The 22,005-nt window shown below is 32.2% G+C and overlaps 4 protein-coding genes and 1 long non-coding RNA gene across 10 annotated transcripts; 2 read left to right on the top strand and 3 right to left on the bottom strand.

Annotated features, from left to right (window-relative positions):
* Window positions 1-509: 509 nt before the first annotated feature.
* LOC126834251 (alpha-(1,6)-fucosyltransferase) lies at window positions 510-5,380 on the top strand. The gene is made up of 9 exons (XM_050566035.1): window positions 510-874; window positions 1,154-1,383; window positions 1,462-1,858; window positions 1,937-2,123; window positions 2,183-2,420; window positions 2,517-2,696; window positions 2,848-2,998; window positions 3,105-3,365; window positions 3,444-5,380. Exons 2-9 carry the CDS (start codon window positions 1,178-1,180, stop codon window positions 3,528-3,530), a joined length of 1,707 nt encoding a protein of 568 aa, XP_050421992.1. The 5' UTR covers window positions 510-874; window positions 1,154-1,177; the 3' UTR covers window positions 3,531-5,380.
* A 259-nt stretch (window positions 5,381-5,639) lies between these two features.
* On the bottom strand, window positions 5,640-7,878 carry LOC126834253 (all trans-polyprenyl-diphosphate synthase PDSS2). The gene is made up of 5 exons (XM_050566036.1): window positions 7,332-7,878; window positions 6,927-7,257; window positions 6,507-6,839; window positions 6,268-6,432; window positions 5,640-6,124 (listed from the first exon to the last, which is right to left on the bottom strand). The coding sequence occupies exons 1-5, from the start codon at window positions 7,640-7,642 to the stop codon at window positions 5,969-5,971; spliced, it is 1,296 nt and encodes a 431-aa protein (XP_050421993.1). The 5' UTR covers window positions 7,643-7,878; the 3' UTR covers window positions 5,640-5,968.
* Window positions 7,879-11,140: 3,262 nt separating this feature from the next.
* Window positions 11,141-12,456, bottom strand: LOC126834614 (uncharacterized). Its single transcript, XR_007685086.1, has 3 exons — window positions 12,326-12,456; window positions 12,069-12,226; window positions 11,141-11,274 (listed from the first exon to the last, which is right to left on the bottom strand). It is a non-coding gene; the product is annotated as an uncharacterized LOC126834614 (long non-coding RNA).
* A 4,917-nt stretch (window positions 12,457-17,373) lies between these two features.
* Window positions 17,374-19,594, top strand: LOC126834312 (uncharacterized). 6 transcript variants are annotated; one of them, XR_007685058.1, is made up of 7 exons: window positions 17,374-17,578; window positions 17,702-17,946; window positions 18,010-18,127; window positions 18,198-18,323; window positions 18,502-18,824; window positions 18,926-19,012; window positions 19,261-19,594. XR_007685058.1 is itself a non-coding variant. In XM_050566134.1 (5 exons), the coding sequence occupies exons 1-5, from the start codon at window positions 17,576-17,578 to the stop codon at window positions 18,592-18,594; spliced, it is 585 nt and encodes a 194-aa protein (XP_050422091.1). In that variant the 5' UTR covers window positions 17,374-17,575; the 3' UTR covers window positions 18,595-19,594. The 6 variants fall into 6 exon arrangements, 1 of the variants encoding a protein (XP_050422091.1); XR_007685060.1 differs by having other exon boundaries at window positions 17,707-17,946; window positions 18,926-19,594; XR_007685059.1 differs by lacking the exon at window positions 18,926-19,012.
* Window positions 18,665-21,200, bottom strand: LOC126834841 (lebercilin-like). Its single transcript, XM_050567036.1, has 7 exons — window positions 20,994-21,200; window positions 20,751-20,887; window positions 20,531-20,685; window positions 20,133-20,471; window positions 19,839-20,056; window positions 19,118-19,385; window positions 18,665-19,031 (listed from the first exon to the last, which is right to left on the bottom strand). Exons 1-7 carry the CDS (start codon window positions 21,077-21,079, stop codon window positions 18,747-18,749), a joined length of 1,488 nt encoding a protein of 495 aa, XP_050422993.1. The 5' UTR covers window positions 21,080-21,200; the 3' UTR covers window positions 18,665-18,746.
* Window positions 21,201-22,005: the final 805 nt, after the last annotated feature.

Genomic DNA, 22,005 nt, shown 5'->3' with positions numbered 1-22,005 from the left:
TTCATATTGAATCTCGATATTTGAAATATTTCATACGAGAGACACCCTTGTACGAAACAACGGTCATTATAATAATATTGTTTTTATAACATTTTATACACTCAAGGACACGGGAACCATAAAAAATCCGCGGTAAACATGCACGCTGTGATCATACGATACTGGTTCACTATAATATTATACTCTATAATAACTCGTACGTGTGTAGGTAATGTATACTTATATAGGTATAATAATGCGGTTTTTTTAATTGCGCGTACAATAGTTTACAATACTCGGTACCGGCTAAATAATGGTAATTTCATTACAATAGGATTCGCGTCCGGTCGAGCGTTCCTGTTATTATTTTTTTCCCTTTTTTTTTTTTTTTTTTTTTTTTCATCGGGGGACTATTATATAACAACAGTAATAAAAAAATATACACTATTGTAATGGTATTATTTACAACAAGTATACAAGTGCAGAGCCGTACTTACTCTCCATTGTGCGTTCGGCCGGCAAACGGACAACACCGCGGTTTTGCCTTTTAAAATTATAATTTAAAAAAAAGGCGGCGATCGCTCACAGTGTCGCCAACCGTTTGTACCGTCGCGCGCGCGTGCACACTGTACAAAGTTCGTTCCCTCAGTGTACCTGATAACGATACCGTCGAGTAGTGATAACGACGGGACGGTTTGGCACGACCACAACACTGGGAAATGGCAAATTTAAGTGAAAACTAATTATTATTGCTCCCAGTGCCGTCGTGTGGATCCCGTTTCCCGTTGGATGGTGTCAGCAGCAGCAGCTTTGGTGGTGGTCCGATGACGTGTTGACCGGCCGAGGCAACGACGACGGCCGCTTGTCCAAAAACATCCACCGAAACACAAAAATGGTAAGCAATCAAAATCGTAGACCACCTCGCCAAGTCAGGTTCACAGCCTGTTGTACCGAGTTTACCATAAAAACACTGTGGGTATTGTATAGGCGAGTCGAATTGGACGTTTGGGCCTTTCGACAAATCCGTAATACAACGTATTATTGACGTTTGAGACCTTAAGCGTCGAAGGTACACAATAACAGGAAAACATATATGCTTTAGGTTTTTCAACAAGCTGTGAAGTCGAGAAGATTTTCGAAACATTTTTTAAATTTATATATTTTTTTTTAATAGAAATTGTAGTAAAGGAGATACAACATGAGACAGCAGGGCTGGCTGCGTATTTTGGCTTTCCTTGCGTCGTCATGGGTCGCATTTCTATTGATAACGTTTAAGTTTGTACGGCAACAGGACAATGTAGACGGTGATTCATCCCAAAGACTGGCCAGAGCTTTACGAGAGCTCGATAAGTTACACAAAAGCAATGCCGAGCTCAACGCACTGGTCTTAGATTTAAATGACAAGTAAGTGTTACATGCAATATTATTACGTCATATATTATATTTTCTCATATTGTTGTTTTACATACACTTTTACAACAGTCCAAAAGCCGATCATAAGAAAGTTCTTTTGGCGTACATGCAAAATTCAAAAGGCACCGGTCAGGACGCTCCGCCTGAAGAATACGAGCTTTTACGCCGTCGTATTTACGCTAATATCAAAGAACTGTGGTACTATGTCGACGCTGAATTGAAATCTCTGGGAAAAGAAATCGACGACGAAGGCATCGAGCGCGTGAACAAAATGAAAAACCGTGTCGGCGAACGTTACAGGTCTTTGCTCAACGATATATCCAACTTGGCCGAGGTCGATGGTCACGCGTCGTGGAGAAAACAAGAGTCGGAGGATTTGAGTAATTTAGTCCAAAAGCGATTGCATCATTTACAGAATCCTTCGGATTGTACCAAAGCTAGGAAATTGGTTTGCGATCTTAACAAAGTCAGTTCAATCGCATTGTCCATTCATTATTGTGCTATTGACGTAATTACAAATTCATTTTATTTTTATTTTTTCTAGGGTTGCGGATACGGCTGTCAACTGCATCACGTCGTTTACTGTTTTATCGTTGCGTACGCCACCGAGAGAACGCTCGTGCTGAAATCCAAGGGGTGGAGATACTCCAAAGCCGGTTGGCAAGAAGTGTTCTTGCCGTTGAGCGACACCTGCTTGTCGCCCAGTGGACAGACGATAAATCGATGGCCAGGTAAACGACATTGCTGATAAAGCAAAGCGATATCTTACCATAGTTTCATCACACCACAGGTAGCCGCAAAACTCAAGTCATCACCCTTCCTATTATCGACTCGATAAACCCTCGGCCGCCTTTTTTGCCGCTCGCTTTGCCCGAAGACTTGGCTCCCAGACTGAACGTATTGCACGGCGATCCTGTCGTCTGGTGGATCGGCCAGTTTCTGAAATACATGCTTCGGCCACAACCGGCTACCAGCCAAAAGCTACACGATTACGCCAACAAAGTCGGATTCAAAAAACCCATTGTCGGGTAAACTGCACCTTTTTTTTAACCGACACGATTATTATAATAATATAATATGTTATATTATGACATATACCGATGGCTGTACGTTTTTTTTTTCAGAGTGCATATCAGAAGAACGGATAAAGTCGGTACGGAAGCAGCGTTTCATAAACTCGACGAATATATGATTCACGTCGAAGAATATTACAAACTCAGAGAGCTAGGAGGGAGTAAAGTCGACAAAAAACGAGTATATTTAGCCACGGACGAACCGAAATTATTTGCCGAAGCCAAACGAAAGTATGTTACCGATAAATATACGATTATACTAAATGTAATTTTTTATTATTCACTTTGTCTAAATAAAAAAATTTAAAAATCTCGATAATGCTCAACTCTGCTAGTACTAAACTAGTTGTATCACTATCAGCTAACGTCAATTGTGTTTTAGATATCCAGAGTACGACATAATTGGCGACGAAGATATATCCAAAACGGCGTCGATCAGTAAACGATACTCCGGTCAATCGTTAAGCGGTATCATCACCGATATTCATTTCCTTTCGCTAAGCGATTACTTAGTTTGCACATTTTCATCACAAGTAATTACGAATGACTGTTTATATTTATTTTTTTTACACTCTTCCGTGTTGTTTACCGACAAAACCGTAATTGTAAATAATTTTGTCGCTGTATATGCCGTTGTAGGTTTGCAGAGTGGCCTACGAAATAAAGAACACGCTCGGACCCGACGCTTCGACCATGTATACGTCTCTGGACGACATATACTATTACGGAGGTCAAAAACGACGGCTACACGTAGCCATTTTGCCTCACGAAGCCGACGGTCCTCACGAAATGGACCTGCGAGTCGGCGACGAGATCACGGTGGCCGGCAACCATTGGGACGGTTACTCGAAAGGAACGAATTTGCGGACAAAGAAAAACGCGTTGTACCCGACTTTTAAGGTAAGGCGGTTTTTGTTTTTTTATGCGATTTTGTGTACAAAAACTTACTAATAATAAAAATGTCTTCTTTTTTTTTAGGTTATTCCAAAAATTGAAACGGCCCGTTTTGCCAGCTATCTCGACGTTCCTCTGAGCGCTAGTTATTTGTCGGAGAAAAATAGATAACTGTGTGGGGTGTGCTACGATGTATTTAATTTTACACCGAGTGCACTTAGTATACACGTGCATATATTATATTTACGATAAGTTACACGCTCACCACTTAACCCAAAGGTCTTGACTACTTTAACATATATTAAATTAAACAACACGAGCGACTGTCCCCAAATTTTTTCATAACTTTTGTTGATTTAACTCTGTGGACGATTGAATTGAGTATTTTTTTTTCTTTTCTATTTTTACTGTGATAATATTCGATTTTCAGCTCTCTAATTTTACCAACTAGTCCATTTTATTTTATTTTTATGATCTGTAACGTAATTTGGCAATTTATTTTACTGTGTGGCTGCTTACACGTTTTTTTATTTATTTTCATAAATATTATGTCGCTATTATTTAAATCGAACAATAATATTATGAAATTCGTAAAACCGTTTTAGTCTTATTTGTCGTTAAGTTATATATTTTTATTATATATATATAAAAAAAAAATGTCTTCGGTGTGCAGTTAAAAATGTTTATTCGAATGTTTGATTTCGGTGAATTGTTTTTTTAAATTTTTTTTTACCGTCGAAGGCAAGTATAAAATTGATAGTATATTGTTAGATTTTTTTACTCGTTTGTTGATTTTTGAACAACAACCAAAGCTATTATATATTTCTCTCGACTGTGTATTATACCAAACGTATGAATATTTATTTTTTATCTTTAGTTTTATATTCTTTAAGTCAGTAACGACACTACTTATTATCATAAGAAACATACACACGAATCGCAATCTAAGAGTATTATTGTACAGTATTTTTGAATCGGACCGATAGGTATGTGTATTATTTATTTTTAGTTTAGTCAATCCAATTATATTTTATGTTAAAAATTAAACACACGATAGGTAATATCACAAAATTATAATACATTATACCAAACATTATATTTATTTTTCATCTTTAGTTTGTATACTCTTTAACGACACTACTTATCATAAGGAATGTACACTACTTAAATTATTATTTTACAGTATTTTTTTTTAATTGAACGAGAACATTTTTTCAATACACGTATTATTTATATTTATTATTCAAATATTGGTTGGACAATTTTTTCACCCAAATGTTAAACTTAAGCTCGTGAATAGTTTTCGATGTATTATAATACCACCCGCAGTATTTTCTAAACAAAATGTATTTTATCAAACGCAAAATATTAAATATGTTAATTAATGATGTATGATGCACATATTTTTATAAAACTCGTATCGTTTTGTACAACTAAAGTAGCGTGCACCACCAAATACGTTTACAATAGAATAAAATGTTTATTTGTCATATATATTAACGCAAATGATTTATGTGTATTATTTATTATCTATTCGTAAGAAAAGCCAACAATATTGTATTGTTTTAATATGCACGCATGACCTGGAAAATAAATAATTAAGTATAAAATATTCTATTTTTTTTAAATTTAATTACTGTAAGATTTATTAATCGATAGTGTTAGTTTATTTAGCTATATTATTACCGACAGTATGATGTTAACCGTTTTACGGCGATCTGAAATTATAAGACACGTGTTTTTCTTGTTTTTTTTTTTTCTTACAACAACTTTTTATACATTTTTCTGTTAGGCGATTTATTCGAACGAATTATTAAAATTATGAACAATTTATCGAGTTACGTTCAATTAAAAATAAGTGTCTTTCGAATTGTGTATATTGATTTAATGTATTTTTAAGGTTACGTTAAGACGATTACTGATCCGATATGAAGACGTCCGACAGACGTATTGTATTCTTGGACAGTGCAACTAGTTTGAAAGTTATAGTGCCCAAATAAAATAATGGAAAAAAACTCAAACGTGTGTATTTTATGTATCGTAATTTGTGCTCAAACTAAAAATATGTGGTAAAGTGGTTTGTTTTTAACGGTCTGGTTAAATGAATTAATTGCTTTGTGTAGATAAACTGTACTTGGCCTTGACCTTTAGACAAAGCTGTTGAAAGGGATTGCTGATGAAAAAAAAATGTGGCCTTCAACAGCTTTCTTGTGCAAGAATTTTAATAAAATATTAAGTACACATGTCAACAGGCTAAAATAAACATATACTAAGAAACCGTACCGTGTTTCGACTATTTATTATCATACGGTTTTTACAAAAATGTACAAATATTTTTCGATTCGAATTGATAACATTTTTTTACTAAATAACAATATTACAAACAGCTTAACAACATTTTATAGTTCAATAAAACTATGATAAATAAATAGTACTTTTACACTGTCATATAGTATAAAGCAATCTGATAAAATAGCAAAATCATTAATATAGCACAAAATCCTTAACTTGACGTTATTATAATGTGTAATACCCTGTGTGTTGCGACATAATTACTATTATTTTTTTTTTTCATCCAAATACATAATACACAACCAGAATATATATTTTTATTCGCCCCCCATCGCGACTATAATGTTCGACAGGGCTGTTCTGGCGTCGCTTTCTTCGAAAACTTCCAATACTTCCATTGCTTTTTGCGAATGTTCCTTTTGCAGTTGTTTGGTGTAAGCGATTCCCGGGCCTTTCATGACGATACTGTGTACCTGTGAAAATGAACAAATCGTACAACAACAGAATAAAAACCAAGGTAAGGTTATAAGAATTTGGGCAAGGAAAATAATTAACAAATGTATTGCGATTGATTTTAATAAAAAAAACTTTCGATAACTCGAGTTTGCCGACTTACTTTGGCATAGTCGACGTTGTGGACGGATTCCACGCCCTTGTCGATTTCATCGAATAACGACGGGTCGTGTTCAAGATGGAACATGACCGGCGCCGAAGTGAGATTAAACGAAATACCCAAAGAATACGGCGATCCGGACATGAACGGTTCTAAATCCAAATACGCCTGAGAATGAACATGACATATTATACATTTATAAAAAAAACTATGTGAACACAAACATTTGACAATATATTTACCTGCCAAGCCAACGACAGATGTTTTCCAAACAAAAATCCTTGTTTTTGTAATTCGACGCCGTGGCCGGCTAAAGCCAATGTTCCCTGGCACGATTTACCGAGCAGGCTACCGGCGGACAAGACGTTGCGCTTGGTCCAGTCTTGCAATGCAGACGTCAGAGGCATGCCACCCAATGAACTGGACGGTTCGAGCGGGTCTAAAGGCAGCGAAGAGCTGAAACTTCGACTGAGCGGCTCGAATGGTGAGGGCAAAGGATTATTCTGTCTGTCTCTCCTGCCCACAAATTCTGCTTCAGATAAATCACGAAGTGCACTACTGATTAACTCGACAAGCTAGACGTAAAAAAAATCAATGAATTAATAAAAAATGTCGATGGGGGGGGGAACCTAACTGTAGTGTAAACACGGAACGTTGATTACTTCTTGATTCCTGAGAGAAGCCAATTCGGCACACGAATTGCTCAGCAAATAGTCGCCGCTCAACAGGGCGATTTTGTTGCCAAAAGCCATGTCGTTCAGTATAGCCGGTTCCGGATATAGTCCCGGATAAATGTTCACCAGACCGTTGTGCACCAGATGACTGGTCCTGATCATTTCGGTGACTTCGGCCAACGCTCTTTGGCTGTGCAACACGCCGGCCGCCTTGTCTTCTTCCATTTCGTCGACGTTCAGATGGCCCGCCGCTTTGGAAATGAGCAACACTATCAGACCCCACGCTTGCATGTTGTTTCGACCGTTGTACAACAAACCTCTTTGGGGGGGGGGGGGGAAAAACAAAAATAAATAAAATTCAACATGAACAGACGCCGTACTCTTACTACTCACTTGGCGGTTTTCAGCAGCGGATGATTGGAGCCGACCAGTTTGCGCAGGTGCAACGCGACGTTTGCTATTTCGTCGCTGAGCAGCCATCGGAGGCTCAGGAACGACGTCGGGTAGCCGACTATCTTCTCGGCCTCGGACACGGCCCGGTTCCAGTCGGGCTTTTGGTTGCCGCCGTTGCTGACCGCCGCGGTGGCCGAAGAGGCGCATCGCCGCTGCTGGCCCACGGCCGCCGCCGCCGCCGCCGGACCCCTGGCCTGGATGATCCTGGGCCACAGTAGCCGGACCGCTGCTGCTGTCGGTGTGACGTTCATGGCGACCCGTGTGGCATTGGCGCGCGCAGCACACGGCAGGAACCGCGCACGCAGTTACGAAAGAGAAAATCAGAGAAAGTACACACCTATGGTTATGAAATCATCATGTTGGGTCATTCGCCTCAAGGCCGTCGCCGTAGTAGTACCGAGTATATGCCGAGTACACCGAAGAACACGGGAAAAGTATTACACAGCCGTCCGTTAGGTACAATGTGTCGTGATAGTAGTGGGTTATCTGGTTATCACGGTACTGATAGGCAAACGCACGGTCCCACTCCCCGAACCGGACCGCGCCTCCTTCCCCATACGACATACCCCCACCGGCTACGCAGAACGCCGTGTTGGTACCTACCATGTTATTATTGTTATTATTGTAAAGAATTCTGAATATTTTCTATTCTTTGGGGTTTTTTTTCCCGGTCTATTCGGTCGACAAAAGGCGGCGGCATAACGGGAGATGACCGCTTTGTGCGATGCACACACAATATAATATAATAAAAAATACCATAAATAAGCCGTTGTGTCGGCATAGTATACAAAATCAGTTCATACAGAAATTCCATGTCAATAACGGTCATGTTACTTGTTACTTGACTTGTAGTAGTAGATAGTTCATATAGTTGCATAGGTGCCTAATTACAAAAAAAAAAAGGAATTCTATAATATTGCTATAAATATGTTCAACACGGTTTCCATCTGTACTCCTCTGAAATTATTTAGATAAGAATAAATTATTGTAGAATAGGTGGTAGTGTCTTCCCGATATTGTAACCTATTTGTTTTTTTATTTACCAAAAACATATTATTAGACAATAACTGAAGAGTAAATTTGTCAAACGTTCCAAAGTATAAAAATTGAACTTAATAATTTCATTTGTATTTTATTCATTACCGGTAACACTTTCAACATATTTTAAAGCGTTAAATATGATTGTTTTTTTTTATTTTTATAAATAACTATTCCTCGCTTGAAAAATGTACAAAATTGTTTATACTTTGTTACCGTTTGATAAATTCACTCTTCAATTAGGGTACTCAAATTATTACAAACGCGATAATAACTCAAAATACCTAAGCTAATTGCTAGTCGACACTGGTTTTATTATGGCTTTCTTTACCCTGTTAATTTTATTTTTCCAAATTCCTGTAACACCATCAAAAGGTATTTATTTCACATTATTCTGAGTACACCCAACAAAATCAAATGTATTGCTTAGGAGGTATTACTATTTACTGGTCAAATTTACCGTTTACCTATCTAAACGGTAAACGTCAATTGTTGTTTAAGTGTGTCCATATTTTGTACAGAAATCTATAAGTGGCACACGAAAAGACTTTTTTATGTAGGTAACTAGGCGGGTTTTTTTTAAAAAAAAAATTGTTTCTTTATAGTCTTAACTAGGTTAGGCAAGTGTTTACAGTTCTGTAGTACCTGCCAGTACTGATAGTAGTATACTGATATTGTCAAGAAAAATATTATAATATATAATAGTTTAATATATCAAATAATAACGTTTGTTATTCAGAATTGCACAGCACTACCGTAAAAAGTAAAAGCTATTTACAAAAACAGCGTTAATAACTTTCATTTGGTAGATTTTGCGGTTCGTTAAATTCGATAAAAATCCGTCTGAAACAATGTAGAAATCATATAATATTATAGTTTCTACTATTTAATTCAGCGGATAGGTTAACATTGAATGAATACCTAGTAATTTTTAGATTGTTCATAGAAGATGAGTATACACTGACCTAGACCCATACACTGTAAAATAAATCTAAATAAAAAAATATTCATTACACACACCTACTGTCGGCATACTACATGTACACACAAAATTATTCGATTTAAAAAATTGTCGAGTGTAAAAAATATATTACAATCCTGATCTCATATAATAATATTACACAGGTAACGTTTGAAAATTACCTTAGCTCTGGTACGTCTATATTTATATTATGCGCAATGTGCATTGATGTTTTGAGAAAATATTTTCTAACACACTTGTGTGGACTCGCCCAGCAAGTAGGTACGTTTTATACATACCACTTTCTCCTAGACAGCACAGACAGTGAAGACACGAATTATAAACAATTAGGTATATACAAACACAACACACGCCTCGGATATTATTATAAGATTATTTAAACACGCAGTGTTGCCAACTAGGACGAAGACATATTCCCCAGATAGTTGTTAAAAATAATATGTAAGTTATTAGAAACACTCTAAATATGATACAATATCTTTAAATACACATATATATATATAATTTGTAGGTTTTGTGCTTACCTAATAGCTATTATTGAATCGTTACATTAAAAATCTGAATAGTCGATGAAATAATGTGAATATATTCAGCACGTTGGCACGCATGCTCCGTCTAGTAGTATAAGGTCTATGGTTACAAAATGATCCAACTATTGTGTAAGACACTCATTTTTTTTTTGAAAATATGAATATTTTGAGCATTTTTTTCCCCCTAAACTTTAAGGTACCTATTTTACTACATTTTCCAACAATATTTTGAACATTTTTATCGCCAATCCTTATTAGCCAAAAAGGGGAATTTTCGGTTTTTTTAAATGGCAACATATATGTTTTTAATTACATACATTTGCAGACAAATTGGCAGACTAGACACCTAGATGTTTTACTGGAATCTCTTAATTTTTTATAAAATTAAAAAAATCTGGACAACGTCCTTCAGTTGATGTATTATGTCATAAACATAGTATAAGCCCGTAAAATGTTAAAAAAAAAAAAAAAAGAGTACAATTTCATGTACTTAACACTATTGTTAAGGACACTAGGACATAGGCATAAAAAAAGAGAGGTAAAAAGGTTAGAGATAATAGTTTAGAGTTAAGAGATGGTCCAGCTGGATGCTGAGATGTTTATTAGAGTTATTCTGAGAACATAAATAAAAAAACTGCTAAAACTTATTACTTATTAGTCAAGTACTAATTATGCCTACAGTATAAAGGCATGCGGTACTTGTCTGTAGGCCAATACAGCAGATGCATAAGCTATCAATTTTTGATTTTTTTTGTCCTGAACACTATTATGTACCTACTTTTGTAGCATGTTAGTAAAAATAATTTTATTATTCATTTAAAAAAAATTAATAATAATTAAAATAAAATAACACGCTTTACTATGCAGTAAATTAGTTTTTAAAAAAAGTCACCAATTATACATTTTCTTAAGCATATTCTTTTTAAATGCAATAATATATTGATGAATCAACAAATATATGGGAAAAATCACACAAGTATAATATGTAAATTGTAATATAGTCATGTTATAAGTATTTTTTTAATACTTATTTCATAGATTTAAACATGCAAACATTTTTGTTGCAATTGTATAAATGGACAACCATTTTCTAGAAGAACTTGGTCTGTGTAATAATTGTGTTTAATATTATACAACATATTTTATAGTTCTTGAAAGGTAAAAAAAAATTAATTAAATTTATAAAAAAAATAAACACATTTTAACGGCGGATTTTTAAAAATTTATTTGAGCATGTCAATACATATTATTATTATGGTATAAGTAAATATATGCATTGTGTGGTCTATGGCAATTTTGAGTTTGACATCATGGAATTATTTCATTAACAGTTCTGGAAAAAAAAGTATTATTAGTTTAACACTATAATAAATAATTGTTTTTTTTTTAAAATTACATTTCTAAGTATAAAACTAAATTTTCACATTTCCAAATATTTAACAATGCTATTATAGGTACTGTTGTCATATATTATATTATATTTATCAGTAAATAAAGTTAAAAAATAAATGTAAACGTACCTAATGATATTTATTTAATCGTTTTGCGGTACTATTTTTTTAATATTAAATAGTGACAAAAATGATATTATATTGTAAAAAAAGTAGATATTTAGAAATCAATAAAAACTCTTTGAAATTTTAAAGCTATTTTATAAGTAGTCTGGGTGAAAGTGTGTTTAATAATTATACAAATCGAATTTGTGTATGAAAAAAAAAACAATAAACTAGTACTACGGTTATAACTAAATTAATAGTTTCTTTAATTAAACATTAAGCTGACCAAAGAATTTATATCAGCTAGAAATGTATTGTGTTACAGGTTACTATATTATAACCATAATTTTTTAGTTGGTCCAACTGAGTATTTTTTTCGGTGTTGTGCAACAAGAGACATTTAACAATTAGCATAAAGTATTGCAAGTTGGTGGTAGTTTTGGTTAGGTCAATTAATATTATTAGTTTATATAGAGAATGCTCAATACAAAACATATTATTATTTTGATTACATTAAACTGAACCGTTTTTTTTAAATGAAAATTTACACGGTTGTAATTTGATATTTACATATAATATTATACTTGAATTTTTTTGCAAATTTGACTAGACTACTAAAATTACTACTTACCATGGCCTGGTCAACAGCTGGGCTGGTCTTGGCGACAGTCTTGATGGCTTTGCCGGATTGCACTTGTCCGACGACAACGATGTTCATTGATACTTTTTCTGCGCCCATTTTTGGTTTTTTGAGTTGGTTCTTGGAGAACTTATAGAAGGATACTAATACTGAAACAACGAAATCGGTTTTACACCATTTACATGTACCTAATAATATTTAGACAACATAGTGTCAGACATATAGTAAATATCGCTGTTGGCACTTACCAAAGTGTATAGTTTTGCAAAAAACAAACGTGTTATGCTTGCACTCGAATGCTGCACACCTATTTATACCTAGAAAATATAATATTTGAATATTGCCAGATAAAGCAATCTATAATGGCGTGGTTTCTCGTTACCGTCACCCGATCAAGTGGCGCCATATTTTCCCATTCAAAGTTCAATGGTTGTACAATAAGCTAATTAAAATTGCACGGGTACCTACACTACTTATTATGGTCAAAACAACAAGTGATAATTTAAAAAATTAACAACACAAACATAATATATATTTATTTCGGAAAAACAATAAATGCCAAATGCTTAATGAAATGTTTATATTGAGACTTGAGCGTTCTATATAATCTAATAATATAATAACGATTAACCCAATCAAAAACTACTAACTTGCAATACTTTATGGTAATTTAAATGCCTTTTGGTTGCATAACAACCAAAAGGCATTTAAATTTTACAGAAAAAATTCTTAGTTGGACCAACTATAATTATGGTTAATATAGTACCTAACACAATACACATTTCTAGCTGGTATAAAATTCTTCGGTCAGCTTAACGTTTAGTTAAACCACCTATTAATTTAGTTATAATCGTAGTGTTAGTTTTTTTTTCATACACAAATTTGATTTGTATAATTATTAACCACACCATAATCTTGGTGTACCAATACTACTTATAAAATAGCTTTAAAATTTTAAAGAGTTTTTATTGATTTCTAAGTATCTACTTTTTTTACAACAGATGGAAATTTGTCACGGTACATTAAATTTGTTGCTTAAGTTTTATTTAAGTCACTTTGGTACGAGTTGTGTGTGCGATAAATATTGTTCAATTTTTAATTTTTATAGTTTAAAATTAATATTGTTATATTAATTAATATACCGCGAGATGTGTCTCTAATAATTTCAAGTGTTAAAGTATAATTTTAAGTCTATTAAATGAGATTGTAATATACCTAACTGTATTGTAGTTCGGAGGTACATTAATTTTTGTGAACTCAAACAATTTTATTTAAGATAACATTTAATTTTTCGGTTTTTATTTCTTAGCAATAAATTTTTTTTAAATTGCTATCTAGAACTAAGTATAATAATTTAATAATAAAAAAAAAACAGAAAGTTAATTTCTAAGTAATATGTAGCCACCGTTGGAGCTCAAAACATTATTATTTTGCTATTTCTGACAATAATGTAATATCACATTGTTTTAATTTGAAAATGCTATTCAAGTTAAAAAAAATAAGTGTTCGAGAGTTTTTTGTTTTTCATTCTAAATACAACTTGTAAATTACAAAAATCAGCTAAATATAAAAAAATATTGTCAAGACGAGCACAGATTAGATTTCATTCCATAATTCTCAGTTTGTAAAATATTAATTGAAATTTAAAAATAAAATACAAAAATGAGCAATTCATAGTACATAATATATAATTTAAAAACTGGATTTTAGTGTAAATTATTGAATTGTGGGTAGAAATAAACTTTTCCAGGCCATTTATAATATGTACCGTTAAATTTATATAAACGGACAAAGTAAAATGTTATTAAAATAAAATAAAATTGATTTATTCATTTAAAAATTGATTTTTGTTTCTTTATTGCCGGCGTGGACTTTTGGCAATAGCCGTTTAAATATTTCTAAGTCATTTTCTTCTGATTAATTTGTTTTATTTAATTTTTTTTCAACACCAAACACAAAGTTTTAATTATTACGAGAGACCGAATTATTGATAAATTAAAATTCTAAATATTTTGGGTTTGATCAATCGTACCTACACACTTCTTAAGTATGCATAATTAAAATGATAAATTAAATGATAACAAATCATTGGTGAAATGCGTGTTATTATTCGAAGGTTCTATACAAATATGTGTAAAAAAAACATTTACCAAATCGAATATAACAATAAGGAAAAAGTTACCATAACTATTGTTGAACTTCTTATAATGAACGAGTACAGCCTTCTGACCGTGTTTATTCTGTTTTATTTCGAATATCAATTAAACTTGTAATTTATTTTTAAAAAAAATGGAATAGTTACCATTACTGTTGGTATATAATATATGTACGGTGTATATATTTCACATTGATGGTTTGTGATTTTCCTAATCCTTGACACATATGTTGAGACACTGTAACTCTTTATAGTAACTAGTTTAGTATGGTCCAAGAAAATAGAAATAATAAAATAATTTAAAAAAATAACTTTTAGGTGTTACTATTATAACCCATTGCTTTTGACGTTTCATCGAGGGGATGGGAAAGAGCTGTTTATTAAGGGGCAAAGGGTAGGCAATATTTGGCAAAATTATTGATCTAGCAGCAGCATTATTCAATATGCCGACTAATTTTAAGGTGAGAAAATAGTAAGTTTTTCCAGTTATAATACTCTTAAAGTTATTTTTCTCCGAGTTGTATCATAATTGAGAATAATGTACTGAAAAATGTTGACCGGTCGATAACCAGTTTTGGACAACTATTTTTAAATGTTTAAAAAATGTAAGACGGGTAGTGGAGTTTAAAAATTTCATCAAATATATGCGTCACCGTTTAAGTTTTAAAAGTTGCTATCAAAAAAACTAAGTCAATGGAGGGGTAAAAACAAAAATTGTGAAAAAATGAACTATCACATTATACAAAAACTAAATGAAAAAAATTGTAAATCCTTATTAAACCCTAAAACAATGCTTAAATAATCACCCTGTATGTAACAAAAAAAATTAATCGGTTCGCTGGACAATAGTGACTTCGCTTTTTAGTCAATATTTGTAAAAAAAATTGACATTTAAGAGGGCGTCGCACCGCCTATTTTTAAGGAGTAAAGTATAGGCAATTTTTCACAAAATCTTAATTTAAAGGTTAAACTGTGATGTGTAACTATTAGTTCAATAACTAGGACTCTATTTTGGTAGTTAATTTATTTTTCGGACTATCACGGCAATCCTTGAAAGCGATTTAAAAATGTTTTTTCATTTCTACATGTTTGAGCAGACTGAAAATAACTCGCTTAATTTCGGTTTTAGAGTAAAAGCCCCTATTATAAAATTAAAAGAGAACAATATTCTGGAGGGCCAGACGGTGCGTTTTTTTCATTATTCCAAGTGTAACGCTCAAATAAATAGTTTAGAAATAATAACTATTTTAACATTTTTAAATGACTGTAACTTTTCAAAAAAAAAAAATTTTTTTAAAAAAACGCACCGTCTTGCCGTCCGGAATATTGTTCTCTTTTAATTCTATAATGGATTTCTATTGACAAAGATTGAACAAGTTCTAAAGAGCTAAAAATTACAACCAAGATTATTACTAGACCAAAATAAACTTGAACAAAGTATAGGTACACTTATATGAATTAGGTTTCTCTAACGGGGTGAAGGCTTAAGACTTAATTAAGGGAAACAATAAGGGCGATATTGTATATAAAAATAAAAAAAAAACACTTAAACTTTTTTATTAGCTTTAGAAAAAGCCAATATAACATATTATATTTTAATTAGTTATTAAATTGATTTGTATCGTTTTGATTTATTTTTTAAAAAAACTTAAAATCTATTTGTATTTATGTTACATACAGTGTAAAAAGTAATACTTTTCAGTATTATTATTTAAATAGTTATTTTTTTCAGTTCAAACACTGTTCTTATAATGGAAAATAAAAATTGTACACAAACAAGTTATGTTTCAATTAAACTGCTAATAACTTGTTTTATTAAACTTCTATCCCTTCAGAGTGTTGGACCACGAATCAAATCATTTAAAAATACATAGCCTTAATTAATTAATTATAGGCATAAGATCAACCCTCTTCGTATCCACCTTAATAACAAATATATATTCTTAAGCACATTATTGTCATTAGGTACAATATATGCTTTTATCGATAATTGTATTTCTACAAATACCTAATTCAATTCGTTTATTTGAAAGTGATTTTATAATAACTTTCAGTTTTAACAATTAATATAGGCCTGTGACCACCTCCGGCCCCAATATACCCATCCCCATTATGTCCTGACCTCACTGTACTAGTTTTTTTTATAATAATAATTTTCCATGTTAAACACAATTTGGATAATAATGTATCTGCCATCTAGGTATTTATTACCCTGGATATAAATAATAAAATAAATACATCCAAAGCTGGCCAATATTTTTTCAAAACCAGTAAATCTAATTTAAAAAATGTATAGACTTGTTTACAACCGCAACTGAATGTCCATAATGGAATATTAGCTCTGACTTATAGCTCACAAGTCAGAGGCTATCAAGTCTAAGGTCGCAAAATATATATAAATAATAAAAACTGTTAGGTATTGTTTATTTTTTTCAATTAATTTATACTTAAAATAAGATGAAATCTACAGCTAATACGAAACAAACTATGACAGAAGTGACAAACTGTTATAAGTATACAATTTAATATTCGATTCATTTTAATAGTTTATCAATGTTAACCATACATTCAGATGTTGAAGAACTGAAGACCTACTTGACAAATTGGCTGAACATATTGTATTGAATTAAAAATATTACCTAAACTGCAAGTTGTTTTAAAAATAATAACTGGCAGCTTTAAATGTTTTTGTGCAAATCAATATTTATGTTGGTATATTATTGTAGTGTGTATATATTTTACACTTCGATGGAAAACTGTATACATGGTAAAATCATATTGTGTATAAATCATTAAATCAACAAAAAAAGTACCTATTCAATATCTTGTTTTTTCGGGGGTAGGTAGGTATCCCATAAAAAAGCATGACTTAGAATATATAATTTATTTTTTGTTTTAATTTCGAGTTGAGAACAATCAACTAATTTAGGTTGGACGAATGGAAAATTCATAATGCATGTTAAAATGTTTTAACATCGAAATAAACTTCTTTATATTATACTTATATTTAACGATTATACATAAATAAATAAAGGATACATGGTATTAAAGATTTTTTAACATGTTGACATGTTACCGGTAACCGGGTAACCGCCTTATCAATTCACGGTATGGTGCTGGTTTTTGCGGTGTTATCTTCACAATCATATTTACAACCGGCTTGTTTAAATGAAAATCGCGTTCAGATTTTAATTTTTAGTTAAAACTTTTAACTGCCAAGTACCGACTGGTTATTACTTTGCACAGTCATTCGAATTCATCTATCTCATAGTCGAATATTGCTGTACTGTTGTTTTAAATCTACGAACCAATATTATAATAGTAATCAAATTGATTTCTCTAAATGGTAAGAATATGGAAAAAAAAACGTATACGTCAAACGTGTTTTTACTAGTGTAATATTCCTGTTGCTGAATATTTTATTTTAACCTAACTAAATCAACTAGAGTGCCTGAAATTTGTATTCCAGAACAGAATGTCCAAACTGATCAAATGGCGACATATAGCAGCCGCAATGGCTTACTGTCAGACGACCTCCATCGCTGATTCTGATTATGTGGTAAAAGAAGCCGAGGTCGTAAATTTAAAACAGCCTGTTGAAAATTTTACGCACAAATATCTTTTACAACAAACGTGTTCGCTGTCGGTAAATGCAGCTTGCCAGATGATTACATTCGCTACGGTCGCACTCGAGGAAGCTTCAAAACAATACAAGTAACATAAAATAGTTTGTTTTCCAAGTACAACCGAGTGTTTTTATTATAAAATTTACCACAGAGACGTTCTTTATGAGTTCATCGATTTATTGGAAAACAATGAATATTCTGCCGAAGAATTAGAAAAAGTGTCAATGGAATCCAGATATGATATTGCAGAGGCCAAGACGTTTTACTTGGTCAGTTGATAATTGAGTAACAATGTTTAAGTAATATTTGTTTGTTTTATTTATTGAATTATCAATTTAGGATTCATTGAGTGCTATTGATTCTGCGTTACAACTAGGCCGTTCGTCTTTGCAAATGTCATTTAGTGTGGAAGCCAACGCTGTATTTAACATCATGTCCGATAGACTTTACACGGCCGAGCAAGAAGTAATTATTATGTATTTTACACTGTTATACTACCATTTATATGTTTTCTTGTAATATAAAAACGTTATTAGCTTTAAGCGTTATTACCTATCTCGGTTTCATATTCGAGCTAAAAAAGTGCTGTTTTCATTTGTTCATTCATTTTCTGTTCTTATTTGTTTTTTTCTTCTTTTTTTAGTTGAAATCCATCATGCAAGAAATACGAAAAGTAGAAGACTTATCGTCAGAGACATTATCAAACGTCTTAAAGAAATTGAATAAAGACAAATAATTATAACATTATTACTACACGTCTAATAATTGTAAAGCGAATATTTTCATTTAATCGTTATATATTTTTTGTAGTTACAAAATAATTTTTTATACCGACAATTTTGTTGAATACAAAAAAAATAATAAAAACCATTTCACTGTTTGCCGATTTCAACTACTGATTGACGACGATCTACTTATTGAAGATATGCTGCTTACGTCATTGGATCCAGCCGGCTGATAGAACTTGTTAGTCGACTTTATTAAAGTATTAGATACGTATTTGCCACTGTAGTCTTTCTTTTCCTCCCTAGTATTGTTGAGTTTAGCTAACAACCGGTCTTTTTCAGCTCTAGACAATGAAGTTTCGGGCGTTGTGAACGTACTACCGCTGTTGTTCGTTTCATTTTGATTCGTGAGGCTGGACTGCATTTGAAGTAATATTTTTTCATCGTCCTAAGAATAAATAATTGTAAAATCGAGGAGTTGCTCACACGAATACGCACTCTTCATAAACATTTGTGACTAAAATCACCACTTACCTTCACTAATTTGTTAATACCGTTGTTGAATAGCAACAATTTATGAACCGAAGAGTTTGTTATAGCAGCTCTGCTATTGTCTGGACTTTGATTAACAATTCCAGTTTTTTGATTTGTTAAATTTGATTGCATATTTCTGATAGACACATCACTATCGCCGGAAGTGCCGTGCAGAGATTCTATTACGCGGACACCTTTTTTGTACGACAACTCGCTATTGTCTCCGTTGCCTCCAAGGTTATGTCTCGCTACTACCGTTGTAGCTGTACTATTGAAGAAATACACTACCATTAAATACACATTGGCAATGAATCAAACTTGGGCGTTTTTTTAATTTAAATAACGAATAATTATTATTAAAATAATGATATATTAATAATTATCATGTATATTTTCGTTTAGCGAATCAAATAATTTTTTATTTTAATTAAATCGGTATTTACGCATTTACTGTTTCTTATAATATTTCCTTTTAATAAGCATTTTTATTTTACTGTTTTAAATAACCTTTTATATTCTTATAATTCTTAGAATAAAAATTGATTTAATTACATAAACTTTTATTTATATAAAAAATTATTAAGCTAAAAGTTTTTTAATTACTTTTGTAATTGTTAAATGCGAAAATTGTTCATATTAAAAATAAAATTGTATTTGTATGAATAAATTTGGATTTTAATTGTTATTTAAATAATGCCCGGGTTGCAATAGATAAACTTACCGAGGTGTTAAAGTGATTGAGTTTTCAGTAATTCCACGTACTTTGAATAATCTTGCCCCATAACTGTGTAACTTACTCTTTTCTATTTGTAAACTTAGTTGTTCATTCATTTCGTTTAACCTTTTTAATTCTACGTGTAAATCTTTATTTTTACTCAGTTCTGCACATATTTGATGTTGATGGGTCTTGTTTTGGAGTTGCAATTTTTTCATTAAATTCTACGCAAATATTAATAAACGATAAATTATCGACTCGCTACGACTAACATTCCCTGTTTGTTTTTCTCCACATTACCTCGATTTTTTTCTCTTGCTGCAAAAGTGTATTCCTCGCATCGGCCAACTGCTTGGACAGTTTATCTCTTTCGGCGAGATGTTTGTTTTTGGACAAATCTAACAAGTGTTTATGCTGTTTTTGCACTATTAGCAGTTCGGTACTTTGCGATCGATATCTATTCTCCAATTCCTTGTACGCACTTTTCATTTGTTTCAGCTGACTCTTCAGCGTACGTACGTCTTCGCTAAACGACTTGATCATCTGGGGCAATTTCGCTTGTGCGCCTTCGTAAAGCGACAAAGCGTGCTCTTGTCGTTTCTCCATTGTTTTCAACAATCGATTTTCAGTTATCAAATCCTAAATTACAAAATTAGATTGTTTGTTATTATTTTTTATATATAAAACTAAAAACTCACTTGACACTGCATTCGACTTTCGTTGATTTCATTCTCCAACTGTTTGATTTTCACCGTATGAGTGTGGCACAATAAATTCTTCAGGCAAGCCGCGTTGGATTGATGACTTCCCGTACGACCGGTCAACGCCGCTTTATATGGTAAATTTGAAACGCCTGTTTACACGCTAATATTCTTAATATGTTTTTTTTTATATAAAATATAAAGATTCAAAACTTACATTGTCGTCTAGTAGCTGACAATGTATGAATAGGGATTGGTTTTAATGTTTTTTTTTTGCATTGCGATCTCGTCACAGCAGTTGGCTTTTTATTGTTAAAAACTGGCAGTGTCTTTACACGCTCGTCAATTATTTCTCTAAATCAATTATTTAACACTATAATATATATGCGATGAACAATTGGTACGATGGAAGTTGGAACACACTTAAGTATAGAAATCATCCTGTGTGTACCACACTTACCCGGAATAACTGTTTGGAAACTGTAAATTAGAACGACTCCTCTCCACCGTACTAACCGTGGAATCTTCGCAATCTTTCCCATCCATGTGAATCAAGACAAATTCAAAATTTAAAATAACATATCATACTTGAGATAGTTTTTTATTAGTAAGCATACATAGCAGTACTGTTGTATCATAGTGAATAGTACTATTGTTTATTTATTAAAAACAGTACAATTGGTGTAATTATCATTGATTTTTATCACCCATAGCAACAGGAACAACAAAATACCGTCTGGGATATTTTTTCATTAAAAACCATTTTAACGACATAATATTATGCTAAAATACCAGTAAAACTACTTACAATATCACCTGTTATCGTTTGTACTCTTTAATTTAATTTGAATACATCATTCACTTTGAATTGTGTTTTGAAATTCAACAATTTAATACTAAATTAATTAATTGTTAATTTTTCTTTGTACTACTAAAAAGTCAATTCAAGTTAATTGTAAGCCAAATCCCTTCGGAATTATTTTTAAACCGATCATAATGATTTGAATTAATTTGTAGTATATACGAGATGTCTTATTAACTACCTGTTACATCTGTAATTGTATCACTTGGTAAACACGATAAATTTAATGGATATAAGAAAACAAGTTTTAACATTAATATTATTTTTCCTTAATCATAATGGCCTGTCTGTTTCATGAAAAACCCAAAAACATTCAGCCTACAAAAGGTAAGGGTAGAATTTTTTTGGGCACTTTTTATACAGACATTAGACCTACAGTACTGAATTTATAAACTCTTATGACTTAATAATGACGTGATTATTCAAACTGGCTGTCGACCAGTCAGATTTCCCAGCAATTATTGTTTTTTAAATTTAATAAAATACATTTAAATATCTTAAATGACATTGAAAATACCATTGTTTGGAAAGTTGATAGAGCTTTGTAAAATAATATAAGTAAATATGTCTCTAAAAAAAAATTTCTACAATATTGGATTTATTTTTCGAG

The sequence above is a fragment of the Adelges cooleyi genome, unplaced genomic scaffold (genome assembly GCF_023614345.1).
Source record: "Adelges cooleyi isolate 19-005CV unplaced genomic scaffold, UGA_ACOO_1.1 ACOO_flye_CR_arks_rails_tigmint_CR_PRNA_21, whole genome shotgun sequence".
NCBI lineage: Eukaryota > Metazoa > Arthropoda > Insecta > Hemiptera > Adelgidae > Adelges > Adelges cooleyi.
The sequence above is the reverse complement of the archived record's forward strand: the minus strand, read 5'-3'. Positions and strand labels throughout refer to the sequence as shown.

Excerpts from the sequence above, each read along its gene's own strand:
- LOC126834251 (XM_050566035.1), top strand. The coding sequence starts at position 1,178 with ATGAGACAGCAGGGCTGGCTGCGTATTTTGGCTTTCCTTGCGTCGTCA. Across the intron at positions 1,384-1,461 it reads GTCTTAGATTTAAATGACAA|TCCAAAAGCCGATCATAAGA; the intron begins GTAAGTGTTACA and ends CTTTTACAACAG. Across the intron at positions 2,697-2,847 it reads TTTGCCGAAGCCAAACGAAA|ATATCCAGAGTACGACATAA; the intron begins GTATGTTACCGA and ends ATTGTGTTTTAG.
- LOC126834253 (XM_050566036.1), bottom strand. The coding sequence starts at position 7,642 with ATGAACGTCACACCGACAGCAGCAGCGGTCCGGCTACTGTGGCCCAGG. Across the intron at positions 6,433-6,506 it reads ATCTGTCGTTGGCTTGGCAG|GCGTATTTGGATTTAGAACC; the intron begins GTAAATATATTG and ends GTTCATTCTCAG. Across the intron at positions 6,125-6,267 it reads ACAACGTCGACTATGCCAAA|GTACACAGTATCGTCATGAA; the intron begins GTAAGTCGGCAA and ends TCATTTTCACAG.
- LOC126834312 (XM_050566134.1), top strand. Across the intron at positions 18,128-18,197 it reads AGGCCAAGACGTTTTACTTG|GATTCATTGAGTGCTATTGA; the intron begins GTCAGTTGATAA and ends TTATCAATTTAG. Across the intron at positions 18,324-18,501 it reads TTTACACGGCCGAGCAAGAA|TTGAAATCCATCATGCAAGA; the intron begins GTAATTATTATG and ends TTCTTTTTTTAG.
- LOC126834841 (XM_050567036.1), bottom strand. The coding sequence starts at position 21,079 with ATGGATGGGAAAGATTGCGAAGATTCCACGGTTAGTACGGTGGAGAGG. Across the intron at positions 20,686-20,750 it reads GTCAGCTACTAGACGACAAT|GCGTTTCAAATTTACCATAT; the intron begins GTAAGTTTTGAA and ends GCGTGTAAACAG. Across the intron at positions 20,057-20,132 it reads AGCAAGAGAAAAAAATCGAG|AATTTAATGAAAAAATTGCA; the intron begins GTAATGTGGAGA and ends ATATTTGCGTAG.